Raw genomic sequence first — 14,304 nt, 5'->3', positions numbered from 1 at the left:
TCGCTTGTTCTTAAACCTGTGTAACGTTAATTTCAGGAATTTATTTTTACATTTTAGATTTTCCACTTAATTATTTTTTATTTTTTATTTTTTTATTTTCTCGTGTCACCTTAGAGGAAGATTTTCCACTTAATTCTGTGTACATCCTGTTCGTTTTTCCTCATCTGTAGAAACTCATCGTGTCATGAACGTCAGCCACAGGCAGTTTGCATTCTACGCATGCTGGCTCTCAACCCGGGACCCTTGAGGGTCTGCTGCTGTGGCCCCTTTCCTTCTCTCTTGGTTTTTGGTCGGTTCTTCCTTTCACTTGCCTGACTGTCATTTCTTATTTGATGCCTATATTAGCCCATTTTCATGCTGCCCAAGACTAGACAATTATAAGAAAAGAGGTTTAATTGACTTATAGTTCCACGTGGCTGGGGGGCCCCAGGAAACAGTCATGTGGAAGGGGATGCAAACAAATCCTTCTTCACTTGGGGCAGGAGAGAGAAGAATGAGAGCCCAGTGAAGGGGAAAGCCCCTTATAAAACCATCAGATCTCATGAGAACTCACTATCACAAGAGCAGGATGGGGGATGCCACCCCCATGATTCACTTATCTCTGCTCATTCCCTCCCATGACACATGGGGATTATGGGAACTACAAGATGAGATTTGGGTGGGGACATAGCCCATCCTGGTATATGACATGAGATTGCCGCTGTGTGGGGTGCTGAAGGCTGCTGTCCTGCAGAGCAGACCGACAGCAGCCCAGGCTGGCCGGTGGCAGAGGGAACCCATCCTTGGGATGCTCCTGCTTCTGAGCTATCACCCAGGCCCTTTTCCCTGGGCAGGCTGTGAGCCCGGTGTCAGCATGGGACCCAATGCCTGGAAGTGGGCATGGTACCAGAGTGTTCTGGCCACTGCCCCAGTTTGAAGCCCAGTGTCTGTGAATGAGCCACACTCAGAGGCTGCTCCTGAGGCTGTCACTATGGGTTAGAGGAGCCTGGGACTGCCACATGGGGCCTGGCCTCCTAGGGAGAGAACTGTCCTCCACACCCCAGCCGTGGGAGGGATAAGACTGGAAGACACTTGGGGTGTCCCGGGCATACCCTGTGGGGCAGAGGAGAGTGGAACCCGTCACCAGGGTGTGGCCCAGAACCAGGAGTGATTCTGGGCAGAGGGTTGAGCTGATTGTGTTTCCAGCAGTGTGAGAAACGTCATGGAAGGAAGTCCCATTGTGGCCACTGCTGGGTATGAATCAGCCCGAGACCAGGCCCAGTGGCTCATGCGTGTAATCCCAAAAACTTTGGGAAGGCAAGACAGGCGGATCTCTTGAGGTCAGGAGTTCGAGACCAGTTTATGCAACAGGGTGAAACCTCATCCCTACTAAAAATACAAAAAAATTAGCTGTGGTGGCACACACCTGTAATCCTAGCTACTTGGGTGGTTGAGGCAGGATAATTGCTTAAACCTGGGAGGTGGACATTATGGTGAGCTGAGATCACACCGATGCACTCCAGCCTGGGTGACAGAGTAAGACTCTGTCTCAAAAAGAAAAAACTCTTCCCTGAGGCACGAGGGTCAGGTAACAAGAGTAGAGAGCCTGGGTGGGCCATGGGAGGAGGGGTGCAGGAATGCCCCATTGGCCCCTCAGGGAGAGCTGGGCTCCAGGCGGAAGGCAGGGCACCTAGCCACCTCCTTTCCACACTTGCCATTTTTGTTTATTTGTGTGATCCTAGGATTCTCTTTCCCATTTAAACTGTGGGCCCTGTAGGGGCCCATGAGGGTTGAGATTTAAGGGCGTGGTTTGTGCATGGGACTACCACAACTTGTGCCATCCTCAGGAGGCCCAAGCTGCAGTGCATGGCACCACGGGCGGGAGGTCCTGGCCCCGCCAAGCCTCAACCTTCCCTCCCTAGAGTGCTGAGCTGTAGGATTTCAAGGTGCACCATATTGGTGTCCCCATGTTTCTAACAATGGGAGACATTGACACTTTGTATCATGGGCTGAGGTCAAGGTCTCCAGGGAGAGTTGCCCTGGAGCTAAGGGCGGGAGAGTGCATGAGGGGAAGGCGGTGCTGGGAACCCCTGGCTGGCCCCTCCAGGTTCCCTGTGAGCCCGTGCTGGGAGCCCCTGGCTGGCCCTTCCAGGTTCTCTGTGAGCCCGTGCTGGGAGTCCCTGGCTGGCCCCTCCAGGTTCTCTGTGAGCCGGTGCTGGGAACCCCTGGCTGACCCTTCCAGGTTCTCTGTGAGCCGGTGCTGGGAGCCCCTGGCTGGCCCCTCCACGTTCTCTGTGAGCCGGTGCTGGGANGTTCTCTGTGAGCCGGTGCTGGGAGCCCCTGGCTGGCCCCTCCACGTTCTCTGTGAGCCGGTGCTGGGAACCCGTGGCTGGCCCCTCCAGGTTCTCTGTGAGCCGGTGCTGGGAACCCGTGGCTGGCCCCTCCAGGTTCTCTGTGAGCCGGTGCTGGGAGTCCCTGGCTGGCCCCTACAGGTTTTCTGAGAGGCGGTGCTGGGAGCCCCTGGGTGGCCCCCTTCAGGTTCTCTGTGGTGTGGTGATTTGGAATGTCCATGGAGAGAAGGAAGGAAGATGGAGGTGAGGCCCTCGGGAAGAAGAGTGAGTCTGCCATTGCATCTGGGGCTGGGTCCTGCAGAGGCTTCTGGGTAGTCCCAGCCCTTCCTGCTGCAGGGTTTCCCTTAGTGGTCCTGTGGAAGCAGAGAGGGACACGGGGCAATCGAGAGAAGGCGTCCAAGCCCTTCAGAGACCTGGACGAGTGGAAGGAGACACCTTGGCTCTGGGTGGAGACCAAAGTTCCACCGAGATGCCTGGTTATCCTAAAATCCATCCACAGGCTCAGTGCAGAGCCAACAAAGAGGCCGGGGGGCCGTGAATGGAAGTTGACAAGCTGAGTCTAAATTTCACTGGGAAAAACCAAGGGTCAAGAATGGCCTCCACACATGCCTGAGGGAGGGGAGGAGTGTTTGGCTTTGGAAGCAACTTTACAAAGCCTCATAACTAAGACACTGCTCAGGCAGAGGTTGAGTGGATAGATCAGCAAAGCCAGTTGGGAGCTCAGACATGCTTATAGAAACTCAATTTTTTTTCTTTTTCTTTTTTTTTCTTTTTTTTTTTGAGACAGAGTCTCACTTTGTTGCCCAGGCTGGAGTGCAGTGGCACGATCTCGGCTCACTACAACCTCCACCTCCCAGGTTCAAGTGATTCTTCTGCCTCTGCCTCCCAAGTACCTGGGATTACAGGCACACACCACCATGCCTGGCTAATTTTTGTATTTTTAGTAGAGACAGGGTTTCACCATGTTAGCCAGGCTGGTCTCAAACTCCTGACCTCAGGTGATCCTCCTGCCTCAGCCTTCCAAAGTGCTGGGATTGCAGGCATGAGCCACCATGCCTGCAATGAGCCACCTAGAAACTCAATTTAAATTTAAGACAGAGCTGCCAATGTCACTGAGGAAACAGTGCTAATCAGCAGGCTGCCGAGCCCTGTCTGTCCATATGGGAAAATGAAATTTTACACAGTAAACAAAAATCAGGGCAGGCAGATCAATGACTTCCATGTGAAAAGCAACTTAAAAGAGAATATCCGTGACCTCGAAGTAGGGAAGTTTTCTTTAAAGAGGTCAAAATAGAGGCCGAGTGTGGAGCTCATGCCTGTAATCTCAGCACTTTTGGGAGGCCGAGGTAGGCAGATCACCTGAGGTCAGGAGTTTGAGACCAGCCTGGCCAACATGGTGAAACCCTGTCTCTACTAAAAATACAAAAAATTAGCCAGGCATGGTGGCAAGTACCTGTAATCCCACTGAGGCAGGAGAATTGCTTGAACCCGGGAGGTGGAGGTTGCAATGAGCCAAGATCATGCACTGTACTGCAGCCTGGGCGACAAGAGTGAAACTCTATCTCAAAACAAAAAATGTCAGAGGAGAAATTGGCCAGACAGGGTGGCTCATGCCTGTAATCCCAGCACTTTGGGAGGCTGAGGCGGGTGGATCACCTGAGGTCAGGAGCTCGAGACTAGCCTGGCCAACATGGTATAACCCCATCTCTACTAAAAATACAAAGAATTGTCTGGGCGCAGTGGTGGGCACCTGTAATCCCAGCTACTTGGGAGGCAGAGGCAGGAGAGTCGCTTGAACCCAAGAGGCGGAGGTTGCAGTGAGCGGAGATCACGCCACCGTACTTCAGCCTGGGCGACAGAGTGAAACTATGTCTCAGAAAAAGAAAAAAAAGAAAAGAATGCGATACTTCATGGAAACATTGCCCACTAAATCTTTAAAACTTTAAAATTTGACATTTGGAAAGATTCATTGCATGTCATGCTTGAAATATGTGCTGTTTTGTAGGAAGATAACGTGTGTTTTAATTTTTTTTCCCAATGACAGTAGTCATCTTGTGAACATTGTGGAACACTTGGAAAATACAGAAAACAGAAACCACTGTAACCTACCATCTCACAACAGCAGTGCTAACATGACAAATTCTTTACTGTGCGACTCTTACGATAGAGTTGCAGCCAGCAAGGGTAGACAGTGTGCTGACCAGCTCAGAGGAGTGTGAAAGCAGGAAGTGTCCACGATGCTGAAAGTCTTGGGGGAAAGTGCAGGAGAATCCCCACGGGGTCATCATAGCTACAGGGACAGCACAGGGTGCAACGATGGGGAACCCACGCCATGGGCAGACGCAGCTGTGCCGCCGTGTGCCCAGCAGGTGTCTCTTGAGCTGCCCCCCTTACCCCCCGCCCCGTGCCACAGTGTGTGCATCGATTCCTGCCTCGGGTTTCAGGGTGGTGACATGCAGGGAATCTGGGTGAAGGCTTTTTTTTTTTTTTTTTACTTTTTTTGAAAATAATAAAATTATAAAACAAAAAGTTAAAATTTCAAAAAGGAAGAGAACATGATCAGTGGTATCAAGAGTGGCACAGCTTCCTCAGTACTGAAAGGTGCTGCCTAGATTTGGCTGTCAGGGGCAACTGGGGCCCTTTCTGTCCCTCACCTGGGGGAGCCACAGGTAGCCCCCACTGGCCTGTGTCTGGGCCTGGTGTCCACTGGCCCTTCTGCCCTCCCTACTCACCTACCCATCTGCTGAACCCCTGGGATCATTGTCTTTTCCCTGGAAACAAGACCCCTCACCCGCTGGTGATGGTGAGGACCAGGCTCATCGCAGGGTTAGGAGACAGCAGATGCACAGGCCCACAGCAAGGCCTCCTGGCAGTGTCCATGCCAGGAAGCACTCTGTACCTCTAAGGGGTTTTTATTTCCATGTAGAAACATGGAAGCACCCTGAGAAACACTACCGAGCTGGAGGCTGTGCCCCCGAGTGGGGATCTGAGGGCTGGCTAGGCTCTTGGCCTTGCTGCTCAGGGAGCCCTTGCAAGAACACACCTTGGGAGCCCAGCAGCACTTAGCTGGGCCTCAGCCCCCCCGGACCCCCACCCAGTGTGGAGGTGCTGGTCCAGTTGCAGTGTGGAGGGGCTGCTGAACAGGTGTGCAAGGAGTGGCCCGCAGGCCATGCCACAATCCTTCGGGATGGAGCAGTGGGCAGTGCATTTGTGGCCTGGGTGACTGAGGTCAGGAACCTGTCACCACAGACAGTATGTACCCCCCTACCTGGGGCCCAGGATCCTCAGGGGACTGCCTCACCCTGGGGTGAGACATTATGTCCTCCCCACTACCTGGGGCCCAGGACCCCCAGGGGGCTGCACCACCCAGGGGCCAGATAGTATGCCCCTCCCCCCACCACCTGGGACCCACTATCCCCAGGGGGCTGCACCACCCTGGGGCGCTGGCGGCTCCAGGGGCTCCCGGGATGCAGATGCCGTGGGCTTGGGTTTGATTTCCTCTGCGGCGGGATTTCTGGGTTTTGCAGCTGGGGCGGGCGGCGTGGGCCTAGGCCTCCGTGGCTCCAGCCGCCCTGTCGCTGTCTCTCCCCAGGCTGGAGTGGGTGGAGATCATCGAGCCGCGCACCCGCGAGCGCATGTACGCCAACCTGGTCACCGGCGAGTGCGTGTGGGACCCGCCGGCCGGCGTCCGCATCAAGCGCACCAGTGAGAACCAGTGGTGGGAGCTGTTCGACCCCAACACGTCCCGCTTCTACTACTACAACGCCAGCACGCAGCGCACCGTGTGGCACCGGCCGCAGGGCTGCGACATCATCCCGCTGGCCAAGCTGCAGACGCTGAAGCAGAACACGGAGTCCCCGCGCGCCTCGGCCGAGAGCAGCCCCGGGCGCGGCAGCAGCGTCAGCCGCGAGGGCAGCACCAGCTCCTCCCTGGAGCCCGAGCCCGACGCCGAGAAGGCGCAGGAGCCGCCGGCGAGGACTGGGCGGCCCGCGGCGTTTGGGGCCGTGAAGGAGGAGAGCGGCAGGTGAGGGCGGGGAAAGATGCTGTGGGCGGGGCCAGGTGAGTGCAATGGGCGGGGCCGGGTGAGCGTGAGACAGGTGGGGGGCAGGTGAGAGCGGTACTGGTGAAGGTGGTGGGTGGGACCCAGTTTCCTGCGAGTGGCTGGAGCCTCATCTGCAGTCCTCGGCTGCGGCAGCTACCACCGCCGTCCCGGGCAGGACAGGTGAGCACTTTCTTGTCTCCTTGGGCAGCAGAGTGTGTGCTCCGCCTCAGAGGTCTCCAGGCCCTCCAACCCTGCCCCTCGCTGGCCCAGCCTCTGGCAGGTGGTGGTTCCTAAGGGCAGTGTCTGAGGGGCTCACCCAGCTCTCTCTGCTTACGGGAGATGTAGCTGTGGGGATTAGGGCGCGATGTGAGAGGTGTGGGCCTGGAGGCTGCAGGTCAGTGTCGATACTGGACACAGCTGAGGGGTCTCAGCAGGCTTGGAGGTGGCCCTCTAGAGTCACAGTGGCTCTGAAGGAGCACAGCCTGTGTTGGTGGGAGCCAAGGAAACCCCTGCCCTCAGAAGTAGGAAGAGGTCAGGGCAGAGTGAAAGGGCCGGGAGGCGAGTGGACATAGGAAGCGAGTCCCAGAGAGGACAGTGAGGAAGAGCTGAGGCAGGTAGCAGGTGGGCAGGGGTGGGGTGAGTGAGACAAGCGCCCCCCCCGGTGCTTCATGGCAGCTGCAGGAGATGCTCTGGGGTCGCATCGGGTCATAGATGGCAAAGGTAAGACTGGCCCAGGGGCAAGAGGCATGGCTTTCCCAGAGCCCAAGCTGTGGCCCAGGGCAGGCAGAAGCCTGGCCTCTGCAGGGGCAGATGGAGGATCCTCTGGAGAGGACGGAGGAAAGGCTAGACCCCAGGGAGAGAAAGGCAGGGGATTGGTCTCCCCTAGTACCAAAGTTTAAGTGCTTGGCCAAGGTTGCCAGGGGAACTGAGGCCCAGGGGCTTTCTACAGAGGTGGGAAGGAACCTGTCAGACTGCTAGTCTCATCTGAGGCTTCAGAAGAAGGATTGAGAGTGAACCACAGAGCTCAGAGGACAGCAGGCTTCCATCCCACCCTGCCCAGGTGCAGGCCAGAGGGAGGCGGGCAGCAGGATGAAAGGGAGGGGAAAGCCAGGGATGGAGCCTGCTGCAGACCTGGCAGCGAGTGGGACACATTGTGTGTGGAGGGGCCACTGGAGCACACGGGGAAGATGGCATTCAGGGCAGGTTGAGCAGTGGAGGCTTGGATGTGCCGTGGGTGAGCGGTGCAGAAGGCAGGCACAAGAGGACCAGGGCCTGCGTTTCACATCCCACCAGCAAATATGAGAATTTAAAGTTTCCCACTGCCCTGCCAACACTACTCACTTCCCTTTTTTGATTTGTTTCAGCCATTGTAGTGGCTGTGAAATGTCTCATTGTAGTTTTAGTTTGCATTTCCTTAATGACTAATGACTTCGAGCCTCCTTTCACTTTCTTGATGGTATCATTTGAAGAATAAAGATTTTTGGTTTTTTTGTTGATTTGTTTGTTTTCGAGACAGGGTCTCTCTTTGTCCCTGGGGCTGGAGCGCAGTGGTGTGATCTCTGCTCACTGCAGCCCTGACCTCCCAGGCCCAAGTGACCCTTCTGCCTAAACCCCCCACGTAACTTTGACTACAGGCACACGCCACCACACTCAGCTAATTTTTGTAATTTTTCTTTGTAGAGATGGGATTTCACTATGTAGCCCAGGCTGGTCTCCAACTCCTGAGCCCGGGCAGTCCACCTGCCTTTGCCTCCCAAAGCACTGGGATCACAGGCACAAGCCAGCACACATGGCCAAAATACAGTTTTTAATTTTGGCCAGGAAAGGTGGCTCACGCCTATAATTCCAGCACTTTTTGAGGCCAAGGAGGGCAGATCACTTGAGGCCAGGAGTTCGAGACCAGCCTGGCCAACATGACAAAACCCTGTCTCTACTAAAAGTAACCAGAATTAGCCAGGAGTGATCATTCATGCCTGTAATCCCAGCTACTTGGATGGATGAGGCAGGAGAATCTTTTGAACCTAGAAGGTGGAGGCTGCAGTTAGCTGAGATTGCACCATTGTACCCCAGTTTGGATGACAGAGTGAGACTCTGTCTCAAAAATAAAAATTTAAAAAAAAGCTGACCAGTCATAGACTTTGGTTTATTTCTGGCCTCTTAGTTGATCTGCATTGATCCTTATGCCCGTACCACATTGTTTTGATCACTGTAGCTTTGTGATCAAAGTTTTGAAACTGGAAAGTGTGAGTCTTCCAGGTTTGTTCTACCTTTTCAAGGTTGTTTTGGCTATTTGGAGCCCCTTGCAATTCCATATGAAGTTGGGGATTGGCCTTTTCATTTCTTTAAAAAAAAAAAAAAAAAACTTGGAATTTTGCATCTGTGTGGGTGATTGTGTTGGATCTGTAAGGTTGTATCTCACCTGAGCAATATTAATTTTCTAATCCATGAGCAGAGGGTGTCTTTCCATTTGCTTATGTCTGATTTTTCTTAGCAGTGTTTTGTATTTTCTAGTGTACTATCCTTTCACCTCCCTGGTAAAGTTTATTCCTAGATATTTTACATTTTTAGATGCTATTGTAAGTGGAATTTCTTTTTTATGTCCTTCTGGATTGTCCATTCTGGTGTATGGAAACATAACTGATTGTGTGTTGATCTTATATTGTGCAACTTTGCTGAATTTCTCTATTAGCTGTAGTAACCTTCTTTTATATTCTCTGGGATTTTCTATATATAGGACTATGTCATCTGTGATTAGCAATAGTCTTACATCTTCCTTTCCAATTTGGATGCCTTTTTCTTCTTCTTAGCTGATTGCTCTGCGTAGAATTTCCAGTGAAGTGTTGAATGGCAGTGTTGAAAGCGGCATTCTTGTTCTGTTCCTGATCTCAGGGGGAAAGCTTCCAGTCTTCTATTGAGCAAGTTCCTTTATATTCTGTGTTCTCAGTGGTTTTATCACGTGGATTTTGTCAAATGCCTTTTCCGCATCTGGCGAGATTATCACGTGGTTCCCCTTCAGTCCGCCTGTCGGTGTGCTGTATTACATTGCTGGGCCTCGTGCTGAACCACCCTTGAGAGTGTACTCCAGTTGTCACAGCAGCACCTGCACGCATTCAAAAAATAGAGAACCCCTGTGTGGGCGTTCATGTGATCCATGAAACCCACGGGAACAATCTCAGGCTTCTGGTTAAACACTCACACCAGAGCAGGCCAGGAGTCCTTGGCCCTCCAGCAGAATTTCCCAAAGGAGATGATAATTTGGACTGTTATAGAAGTTAAGAACTAAAGGACATTCATGGCATGTACAAGTGGAGCTCCGTGGAAAGGTGACTGCAACATCTTGTTCATGGTTTCAAAGAAATAAGTGAAAAATGAACCTATTGGTTTGCTGTAAATACTGACAGCAGTTAAATCCTGTCATCCCTCTGGAAAGCAACTTCTCCCAGCCAGAAATGGGCAGGGGCTCATCTTGTACAAGTCGAAGCCAGATTTTGAGAATCATGAATCATTTTAGAAACAAACGGACGAGCAGGCTTGGTGTTAACATTTTTAAAAATAACTCTCCTTCAAGAGCCCGTGCTGTGCCTACAGCGCATAGAATCTCCTGTTTCCTCTCACTGAATAGAACAGACAGCTTCGGAGCTGCACGTAATTTCTCAGAGGATTTTTATCGGATGTAATAATTTTGAATTTGTTATTAGTTTTGACTCATCTCTGCAATTAGGTGAAGGAATGGGCTTCTTTTTAGGATTCTATTTTCAAAATGTGTCAGTCACCCACATTGGCAGGGCTTTTCTTCCCCAGAGAGGCCCTGGGTCTGGCCTGAGCCCTGCCCTGTCACCCATGGATCAAGGCCCACTCTCTGGGGACTAGAATGTCCCCTTTTCAAAAATATCTTGGTTATTCCGGGATGATGTGGGGTTGCTGGGGCCAGTGTTAAGCTATGTTGGGATTTTGAGTAGAATCATGTTGAATTGTGGATTCGTTTGGGTAGATGGACGTCTTCATAATACAGTCACGTGCCACATAACATTTAGTCAACAGCACACCACATATATGAGGGTGCTCCCATAGACTATAACACAGCTGAAAACTTATATGACCCAGCGTGGTCATGTGCATGTATGAGGGTGCTCCCATAGATTACAACGCAGCTGAAAAACTTATATGACCCAGCGTGGTCGTGTGCATATATGAGGGTGCTCCCATAGATTACAACGCAGCTGAAAAACCTATACGACCCAGCGTGGTCGTGTGCATATTATGAGGGTGCTCCCATAGATTATAACGCAGCTGGAAATTTATATGACCCAGCGTGGTCGTGTGCATATATGAGGGCGGTCCCATAGATTATAATGCAGCTGGAAACTTATATGACCCAGCGTGGTCATGTGCATATATGAGGGCGGTCCCATAGATTATAACGCAGCTGGAAAATTTACGTGACCCAGCGTGGTCATGTGCAACACTCATGTGACTGTGGTGACGCTGGCTTAGATCTGCTGCACTGCCAATTTTACGGAGGAGCAGCGTGTGTGGTTATGAACGGTGCGTAGTACTTGATCATGGTGATAAACGACTATGTCACTGCTTTATGTATTCACTATGCTATAGTTTTTATCATTTAGCATGTACTTAAAAAAAAAGTTACCTGTCAGGCAGGTCTTTCCGGAGGTGTCCAGATGGCACTATTACCTCAGGAGATGATGGCTCCACGCGTGTTACTGCCCTGAAGCCACGATGTGGTGAGGGGAAGACAGTGGTTTTGATGATCCTGACATGTGTCAGCCTAGGCTAGTGTGTGTGTTTGTGTATTACTTTGTAACAAAAAGTAAATTTAAGAAATTTTAAATAAAAACACTTATAGAATAAGAATGTAAAGAAAGTATTTTTGTATAGTTGTACAATGTGTATGTTAAGCTAAGGGTATAGAGGACTCAACGTTTAAGAACATAAAAAGGTTATAAAGTAAAAACGTTAGAATAAACTAAATTTATTACTGAAGAAAGACAAAGTTTTAAATGAATCGAGTGTAGCCTGAATGTGCAGGGTTAGCCAGTCTGTAGTTGTGTGCAGTGATGTTCAGGGCCCCCACCCTCACTTGGTGCTCACTCACTGTCGTGCATAGCAGCTGCCAGGCCTGCAAGCTCTGTTCATGTAAGTGTCCTATACAGGCATGCCGTTTTTTAATCTTTTATGCCATATTTGTACTGTACTCGTTCCGTGTCTGGATATATTTAGGCACACAAATACTCATCATTGTGTTACAGTTGCACAGAGCATTTAACACAGTAATGCTGAGGTCTGTAGCCTCGGAGCAACAGGGTACACCATATAGCCTGGGTGTGGAGTAGGCCTTATGGCCTACGTTTGTATGACTATACCGTGTGATGTTCACACAGTGACAAAATTGCCTAATGACGCATTTCTCAGAACATACCTCTGTTGTTAAGTGACACATGACTGCAAATCTCCTCCATGTGTGAAGATGGTATGAAATGGCGCAATCATGGCTCACTGCAGCCTCTAACTCCCAGACTCAAGCAATACTCCTACCTCAGCCTCCCAAGTAGCTGGGACTACAGGTGTGCACAACCACACACAGCTAATTCTTTTTTGTAGATACAGGCTATTGCCATGTTGCCCAGTCTGGTCTGGAACTCCCGGCCTCAAGTGATCCTCCCAATTGGCCTCCCAAAATACTGGGATTACAATGTGAGGCACTGCAACTAGCCTAGCCCACTTTTAAATATTTTCAAATTTTAATTACAATTTCTTCTTCTTCTTCTTCTTTTTTTTTGAATCAGATTCTTGCTCCATCACCCAGGCTGGAGTACAGTGGTGTGATCTCAGCTCACTGCAACCTCCATCTCCTGGGTTCAAGCAATTCTTGTACCTCAGCCTCCTGAGTAGCTGGGATTACAGGTGGGTGCCACCATAGCCAGCTAATTTTTGTATTTTTAGCAGAGATGGGGTTTTGCCATGTTGGCTAGGCTCACCTCAAACTCCTGGTCTCAAGTTATCTGCTTGCCTCAGCTTCCCAAAGTGCTGGGATTATAGGCATGAGCCATTACGCCCAGCCTAATTATGATTTATTCTTTGACTCATTTGTAATTTAGGAATGTCTTCATTTCTAAAACTAGTTTATTTTTCATTCTTATTCTTGATTGTCAATGTAAGGAAAACATGATTTTCTTATTTTTTTGAGTCTTGCTTTGTGAGCTAACTCATAAATTTTTGTAAATGATTTTGACTCCTTCAAAAGAATAATTTCCGTTTTCTTTTTGGTGTGCCCAGAGTTCTGCATATGTTAATTAAATCAAATCTGTTCATTATGTAAATCAAGTTTCATCCTATTTTTTTTTTCTACCTGCTTTCTCCATTCTGAGAGTTAAAGTCTCCTCCTGGAATAGATGAATTTGTTCATTTTCGTTTCTGCTTTAAAATCTGTCAGTTTCCTTTTTTTTTTTCTTGAGACGGGGTCTCGCTGTGTCACCCAGGCTGGAGTGTAGCAGCACAATCTCGGCTCACTGCAACCTCTGCTTCCCGGGTTCAAACGATTCTCCTGCTTTAGCCTCCTGAGTAGCTGGTATTACAGGTGCATGCCACCACACCCAGCTAGTTTTTTGTATTTTTAGTAGAGACAGTGTTTCACCATGTTAGCCAGGATGGTCTCCATCTCCTGACCTCGTGATCTGCCTTCCTGGGCCTCCCAAAGTGTTGGGATTTCAGGCGTGAGCCACCCTGCCGGGCCCTCCACTTATGTATTGAAGCTATGGGTTGGTTGCTCCTAAGTTTAGAATCATTTTCCTGCCACTTTTCCTATTGTCATTGTCTCTTATCCTCTTTACCCCTCACAGTGTTCTTCCTTGTGTCAACTTTTAGAGTTTGTGGTGCCATTGTTTCTCTTTGATTAGAATTTGCCTCCTTTATTTGTCTGGTCTATTTCTTGTAAATGATGTATAGCTGTTTGGTTTATTTTTTTAATCTAGTCCAAACACCTGTCTTTTGTTAGGCAGGATTGTTCCAGTTATTGACATGATTACCGATACAACAAGAGGGTTTAGTTCGTCATCTCATGTTCTGCTCAGCTTATAGCTTTTCTTTTCTTTTTTTTCCTCTTTTTGAGACGGAGTTTCACTCTTCACGCCTAGGCTGGAGTGTAATGACTTGATCTCGGCTCACTGCAACCTCCACCTCCTGTGTTCAAGCGATTCTCCTGCCTTAGCCTCCTGAGTAGCTGGGATTACAGGCGTGCACCACCACGCCTGGCTAATTTTGTATTTTTAGTAGAGACAGGGTTTCTCCATGTTGGTCAGGCCAGTCTCGAACTCCTGACCTCAGGTAATCTGCCCACTCTGGCCTCCCAGAGTGCTGGGATTACAGGCATGAGCCACTGCGCCCAGCTAAGCTTTTCTTTTTTGAGACAGAGTTTCACTCTTGTCATCCAGACTAGAGTACAATGATACGATCTTGGCTCAGTGCAACCTCCGCCTCCTGGGTTCAAGCGATTCTCCTGCCTCAGCCTCCCAAGTAGCTGGGATTATAGGCACGCCACCATGCCCAGCTAACTTTGTATTTTTAGTAGAGATGGGGATTTGCCATGTTGGCCAGGCTGGTCTCAAACTCGTGACTTCAAGTGATCTGCCCGCCTCAGCCTCCCAAATTGCTGGGATTACAGACATGAACCACTGCACCCAGCCTCAGCTTATAAGCTTTTCTGTTGCTCTCTCTGTCTTCATTTTCCCTATACCCACTACTCTGTGTGTTTTTGTTAACACTTGGATGGATGTCTTCCTGCCCTTGCTCTGATATTTCTGTGTCTCCGAGTGTATCAGCTTAATGGAAGGAAAACTGAGAGGGCATAAATCACACGTTTTTTTTTTTTTTTTTTTTTTTTTTTTTTTTTTTTTTTTTTTTTTTTTTTTTTTTTTT

General features: G+C 50.0%; 1 protein-coding gene across 6 annotated transcripts in view; it reads left to right on the top strand.

Moving 5' to 3' along the window:
* ARHGAP39 (Rho GTPase activating protein 39) overlaps positions 1 to 14,304 on the top strand; it is a 166,085-nt gene that overhangs the window by 117,019 nt on the left and 34,762 nt on the right. For all 6 annotated transcript variants that reach the window (XM_037732452.1, XM_017511708.1, XM_017511705.1 and 3 more), the window contains exon 3: positions 5,923 to 6,354. In XM_037732452.1, coding sequence (XP_037588380.1) covers positions 5,923 to 6,354 — 432 coding nt within the window. The remainder of the gene's footprint in view (positions 1 to 5,922; positions 6,355 to 14,304) is intronic.

This window comes from Cebus imitator, unplaced genomic scaffold, assembly GCF_001604975.1.
Source record: "Cebus imitator isolate Cc_AM_T3 unplaced genomic scaffold, Cebus_imitator-1.0 Scaffold449, whole genome shotgun sequence".
Taxonomy (NCBI): Eukaryota; Metazoa; Chordata; class Mammalia; order Primates; family Cebidae; genus Cebus; species Cebus imitator.
Note: the sequence above shows the minus strand (reverse complement) of the source record. Positions and strands in the feature narration are given on the sequence as shown.